The 6,361-nt window shown below is 31.3% G+C and overlaps 1 protein-coding gene across 1 annotated transcript; it reads left to right on the top strand.

Annotated features, from left to right (window-relative positions):
- Positions 1-11: 11 nt before the first annotated feature.
- On the top strand, positions 12-5,720 carry LOC148624520 (F-box/SPRY domain-containing protein 1-like). Its single transcript, XM_088567160.1, has 3 exons — positions 12-596; positions 3,917-3,992; positions 5,465-5,720. Exons 1-3 carry the CDS (start codon positions 21-23, stop codon positions 5,572-5,574), a joined length of 762 nt encoding a protein of 253 aa, XP_088423286.1. The 5' UTR covers positions 12-20; the 3' UTR covers positions 5,575-5,720.
- The last annotated feature ends 641 nt before the right edge of the window (positions 5,721-6,361 follow it).

Raw genomic sequence — 6,361 nt, 5'->3', positions numbered from 1 at the left:
ATTTCGGATGTCTCGCCGTTATGGCTGCTGCAGCCAACCTTCCTCCTCTGATTTTAGAGTCTATTTTCTCTTACTTAAATATATCTGATTTGAGAACATGTTCATTAGTGTGTAAGAAATGGTATAAATTCTTAAATGATGAGAACAATGACGTATGGCGATTCCACTGTATCAGAAAACTGACAGAACAAGTATTGAAATCTGACATTCTGAAAAATGTTCCAACATACAAAGCCAAGTTGCGTGCATTCTTTCACAACTGGAATTTAAACGATTGCTCGAAAAATATTGTAGTGAAATCAAGTGGATTCACAGTTCATAGAAATCCAGTTGCACAAAGTACAGACGGGGCAAGGGGCAAAATAGGATTCAAAACAGGTCGTCACTGTTGGGAAATATGGTGGGAAGGACCTCTTGGTACTGTAGCTGTTATTGGAATTGGAACTAAAAAAGCTTCTTTACATAATTTAGGATATGTCAGTTTATTAGGCGGTGATGAACAAAGTTGGGGATGGAATTTAGTGGACAATCACCTTATACATAATGGTGATAGCCAAGGAAATTATCCCACTTTGAATAATGCTCCTACTTACCAGGTGATTATTACTATTATCAGATATATGTTCCTTTATATTACTTTACACATCACAGTAAGAAAAAGTCTGTAAGTGCAAGGAAAGCATCTGATATTTTTACCTTCTTAGAAACCATTTGTGACAATGATATTTGTCAGAGGGTTTAAACTGACCCAGTATGATTATTATCAGAAATGAATAACTAGAATGGATTTTGTAAATGTGTTAAAGAGACAACAATCCCACCAGGATGAAAAATGTCTTAAATGAAAAAAGAGGAAACCTTCACACAACAGGACAGGCTAGAGTCAGCCCCATAACAACATTATACACATGTACATCAAATTAATTACCCTTATATTCTCCAGCAAGATGAAAGTAAACTGAACATGAAAATGGAACAATACATACAGAGGCCAGAAATTCCTGCCTTGGGGCAGGCACAAAAAGATGTGGCAAGGTTAAAGTACTTTGGCATGATTGCAATCCTCTCCCTTTTATATCTGACCAATGTGGAAAAAAGTTATACACAACAGTCTTGTCAGTGATGTAAAGTGTTGATGTGTTTAGGCATTACATAACATTTTACTCTGTTAACTTTCAGTTAACATTAGTTACATGTACATGCACATAAGCGTAAAAGTAAATGTTGTACTAAGGCCATTTAGAATTTAATTCAATGAAGGTAAAACTTCATTTATTGAGACGACTCTAGAATATGCATAAATTTTAAACTTTAGCAAAGTTGTTAAAATAAACTAGATATCTGCAAATATGGTCACAAAAGTAGATATTGCTTATAATAATTGGCTTTTTCTAAAAAAAAGAGTTTGTATCAAAATTTAAAATAATATGAAGTAAGTTTATGGTAGTGTTTTCTTAATTCTATACTTTACATATACACTTAAATTAAACCTTTCATTTTCATATGAAAAACATAAAATGTTTCGCTGTAGAGCACACACCACATTTAGATTTTGTTAACCATTGATAATGTTACCCTCGTGATAGCCAAATTTTTACCTGAACAATAAAAAATGTAACACATTTCATCTTGGTGATTCTAATGTTACTAGCCTGTTCACCTGAGGATTACTAATTTACATTTAATTAATTGAAAATAATTATGTACATTGTACATACACAAAATGTACATGCGCTAAGAGCTTTGAGTAAGTTCAAAAATGGAGGTAATTGCATAATAATATAATAACATAATAATATTCAAATAAATCACAATTAATCACATTTTTAAACACCCAACAGTCAGATCAGTTTTGTTTCTTGCGTGTACATGTATGCAGTTGTATTTTGGGTTTTTAACAGCACAATGAATTGAAAACCACAAAAATATTTTGGTTGACAGAAAATTTTATTTTGATGTTTCACATTTTTTAAATATACTTAGAGTAGTCTAGAATTTCCTTTTAAATACTGCTGTGCATTGTATAACAGTACTTTTACTTTGATGAATAATGTAATGAAGGAAAGTGTATGTTAAAGAGTAATCAAGGGAACCAAGATTCTAGGGGAAATCAAAAGAATGTAATCCAGGCACAAAGACCAGACATGGAAAAAAGACCAACACAACAAAGAACATAAAATAACTAAAATAATACATACATGTACATGTACAAAGTAAGAAAAATAAATGAGCATGGACCAGATGCACCAGTAGGGTAAGCATCCTCTGCTTTTCTAGAAACACTCGCTGAGTTGCTCATAAAATGTCAAGTCCGAGGTAGACCAAAGAGGAAAGGAAAACTGTGACACATACAATTTAGTACAAATACAAATTAAAATTTCATGGTGCAGATGGATACACTGTAATGATCCACATGTTCGTAATAATAACCATAAAACTTTTGTAGTGATGACTCAATCTTGTAGCAACATAACCCTGTTCCAGAAGCCTAATTGTAAGGAGTCTAGCGTGATACAAAAAGGTCTGTGTAGTTACAGCAAGCTCTGGCATAACATATGAGTTGTGATATGAAAACTCCATATGCAGGTGCCGAAGGGATGTTGTCACAGGTGAAAGGAAAGTTGACAATACTGAATGAAAAGTTATCACGTTTGTCATATAGTTTGGTCAATAGTTTTCCTTTACAGTCGATCTCTAAGTGTAGGTCAAGATATGAGGCTGACTTTACAGTGTCTGTAGTATCCTTTATCTCAAGTTCTTTGGGGGTAGATGTGATGTATCAAATCCCTGAAACTAGGATTGTTTAATGATAATACGTCAACTATATAGTGGAAACTTAGACTAATGGATCTAGCTAAATGATATTCTTTCTTTTGGATCAGATCAGCTATAAAGTCAGCTTCAGAAGAGTGAAGGAATAGGTCTGCAAGTAGAGGAGCGCAATTTGTTCCCTTTGGAATGCTGTTTTTTGAAAAATGTGTCCAGCACACTGGACAAATATGTTTTCAATAAAAAAATGCCAGCATTTTGAAAAATCTTTTTCTGTATATTTGGAAGATGATTTGGAAGTATTTTTACAAAGTATGAGAAATCTTTACCAAGAACTACATATTTGTATCTACATGTACAGTCTTTTTTTGGAGTAACAATGATGTATAATGTTTTTGAGTCAGGATATTAATGAGTATGGGAAATAGAAATATAAAGAATTGAAAAATCATAGGTTTTAATGCTATTATATTCTGATAATAATCTTGAATGGAGGCTTTCCAGAAGATGTTTCAAATTTTTCAGGATCCATATGGAAATGTTAATTGAATTATTGCAGTTTATTATGAATCAATTCAGATTTTATCGTTTTCATACAAAGTTACACAATGAATGAAACTTTGAGAATTTTTATTGAAGATAAAAAACTACACAATCAATGAAACTTTAAGAAGTTTCATTGAAGATAAAAAAAGTGAAATTTAATTAGAGGATCAATTTATATAAGCTGCACAGCTTTCTACAATGTACTGTACCTGAATGAGCTAATGTACCATATAATGAATATACTTTGTATTAAAAATGTACAACTTAACTTTACAAGCCTTGCATATGAAATGTTATCCATAAAATCAAAATAGGAAATGATGATTCTTTTAAACATTTTTCCTTTTAAGAATAGAAAACTTGATGGTACTTTTGACACAAGTGCGTACAATATGTACATTTGCAAATTTAAATTGATTTGCATAAGGGATATTAATTATTATTTGTTGTTCATGTGCAGTCATAGAAATGATCATTCAATGACAAGAAAATATGTTTTCCTCTTAATTTTTCTATTAAGGTTTATGATAAGCTATTTTTCTATTTTAATTATCTTTTAATGACTTTAATTGTTTATTTTGTCATATTTGTATTTTCATAGGTGGGGGAAAGAATAAGAGTTATACTTGATTGTGAAGACAATACATTAGCGTTTGAAAAAAATTATGAATTTTTAGGTAGGTATACTTACAATCATTTGTGCAATGCATTCACATGTTTTTTAATATTGATTAAATTTTCAATCAATATTAAAAAAATATATATAAACTATAGTATTACATAACATTTATTGGAGATCTCAATTTGTATAATTGAAACTCTGTTTTTTTATTTATATCGTGTTCCCTAAATGCACAGATTATATTGTGATTTTTTTATGACTGCAATAAATTTGTAGTTGTATAATGGTATCATGCTGTCGTTGTCATCTTCCATAAACTCTGCAATGCCTAGACAATAATTGAAGTACAAATGTATATGTCTTCATGAAATTATACCACAAGGTGCCACACCTCAAAAGGAAGCCTGGGATAGATTTTAAAGATTGTGAGGAACCAATTAGGAATTGCGGCAAAAATGATCCATTTACTTCTGAATGTATCTCTCTGAAATTGTACCACAAGGTGTCATATAACAAAAAGAAGGCTGAGATATGTTATTAGGGTTTTGACTCAACTGTTCTTGTTTTAGGCACCTAAAACAAGCATTTCCATGATGTCTGAACAATAGCTTGATTAATTGTGAATAGATTTCTTTGAAATGTCATATTATGAAAGGAAGGCTTTGATTGAATTTGGGGATTAAGGTCCCAATCTTTTCAGAATTAGGGGGCCTAAAAGGGACCAAAAACAAGCATTTCACAGAATTTACATTTGTAACTCAAAGAAAAGCATAGGAATGTCTGTGTTATTATTTCATAACAATCTGTACCACAATGGTCAGACTAATTGATTTGGGGGGTAAAGACTTTAATCTTGTAACTGTTAATGAATTAGGGGCAAAAATGGGACCCAGAAATAAGCTTTTCCATGATGTCTGGACAATAACTTAACTGTAAGTGAATAGATCTCTTAAATTGTAGTACAAGGTGCCACACTATAAAAGAAAGCATGGGATTGATAAGGAATGAGTGGCCAAAATGGGCCAGAAACAAGCATTTTCCTGATGTACAGAAAATAAATTAATGAAAGTGAATGGCTCTCTAAGGAAGTCTGGGATTGCTTCTGGGGGTTATTTACTTTCCTGTTTGTTTTCATCTGAGCTGAAACACTGATGTCAATTATTGACACACACAATTAATCACTATGTTGACCTGTTCAACTTTCTCTCTTGTAGATTTTAATGAATTTAAATAAGATGGTTGGACACCGTAGATAAAGAGCACCAAAGAAGTAGTTATTAGTTTGATGATTGTGAATGGGTTAACTTATCCAACTTCAATGTTTCTCTGTTCAGATTTTAAATGGAAGTTAGGAACTTTATTTGGGGCCTGTCCAAAAAACCACCAGTACTTCTAGTTCAAAGATATATATCTAGGAAAAGAGTCTTTAAAAATGTCAAAATCATCAAAAGTAAACACCAAGCATAATTAGATAAACTAGGATATCAGATAGTAATAAAAATGTTATTTCAATTTTACATCTTGTAGGTGTAGCTTTCCGTGGACTACCTGATACCCCATTGTACCCAGCAGTCTCAGCAGTCTATGGAAATACAGAAATTTCCATGGTTTATTTGGGACCACCCTTAGATGGATGATTTTATTCATCATGACTTAGGATTTATAACAAATTTTACATCTCTCATAATGACAGTAGTGTTGAGTTGGTTGTTTTGATAATCCCTCCAGTTTATTGAAATACATATGACAAGTATTCAATGATCTGAAAAAAAGTTACTTACAGTAAATATTGATCACACAGGCCTTTGAATAAATCAACACGTTTACTTTACTTGACCATAGTCAATTAACTTATAAAAATGTAATAAACACTGTTCTTTTTAGGTCTTAAATGTAATAATGGTGTTAAATCTGAATGAGTAAAGACAATTTGTATGTGCACCACTAAAATACCTTTTTTCACATCAATTATTAAGTAGTTCTAGGTAAGAATCACGCAAAATATGATTCATGGTTGGAAAGCCTACATATTTTTATTTTTGATATTTTGTTTAAAAATTTAAAGTAAACAGAAAATTACATGTGGCATTTAATATAAAACCTGCTCTTGTGAGATAAAAATTATATAGAATGCACTGTAAAATTCAAAATTAAGGGATGAACTCTGTGAATAACACTGAAATACAACAGAAATTATTGGATTTTCAATGTGAATTATCTCCTACCAGCAAACAGATTGGAATAAATAATTATACATTTCATCATATTGACTCGTATTGCAGCTTAATAACAAAAAATCAAAATGTGTAGCCTTTTTTTGGAGTGTATCACATATTAAAGAATTTGCATGATTCTTATGCGGAGTGCTACTTTAAAATTAAATGTGAATAATCCAAATACAAACATAAATTGTTTCAAAAAATG

The sequence above is a fragment of the Perna viridis genome, chromosome 2 (genome assembly GCF_037379345.1).
Source record: "Perna viridis isolate PV_CMFRI_1.1 ecotype Kerala chromosome 2, ASM3737934v1, whole genome shotgun sequence".
Classification (NCBI taxonomy): domain Eukaryota; kingdom Metazoa; phylum Mollusca; class Bivalvia; order Mytilida; family Mytilidae; genus Perna; species Perna viridis.
This window is presented reverse-complemented; position numbering and strand designations above follow the sequence as displayed.

Coding starts and splice junctions, on each gene's coding strand:
- LOC148624520 (XM_088567160.1), top strand. CDS start 21: ATGGCTGCTGCAGCCAACCTTCCTCCTCTGATTTTAGAGTCTATTTTC. Junction 597..3,916: donor ATAATGCTCCTACTTACCAG/GTGATTATTACT, acceptor GTATTTTCATAG/GTGGGGGAAAGAATAAGAGT. Junction 3,993..5,464: donor AAAAAATTATGAATTTTTAG/GTAGGTATACTT, acceptor TACATCTTGTAG/GTGTAGCTTTCCGTGGACTA.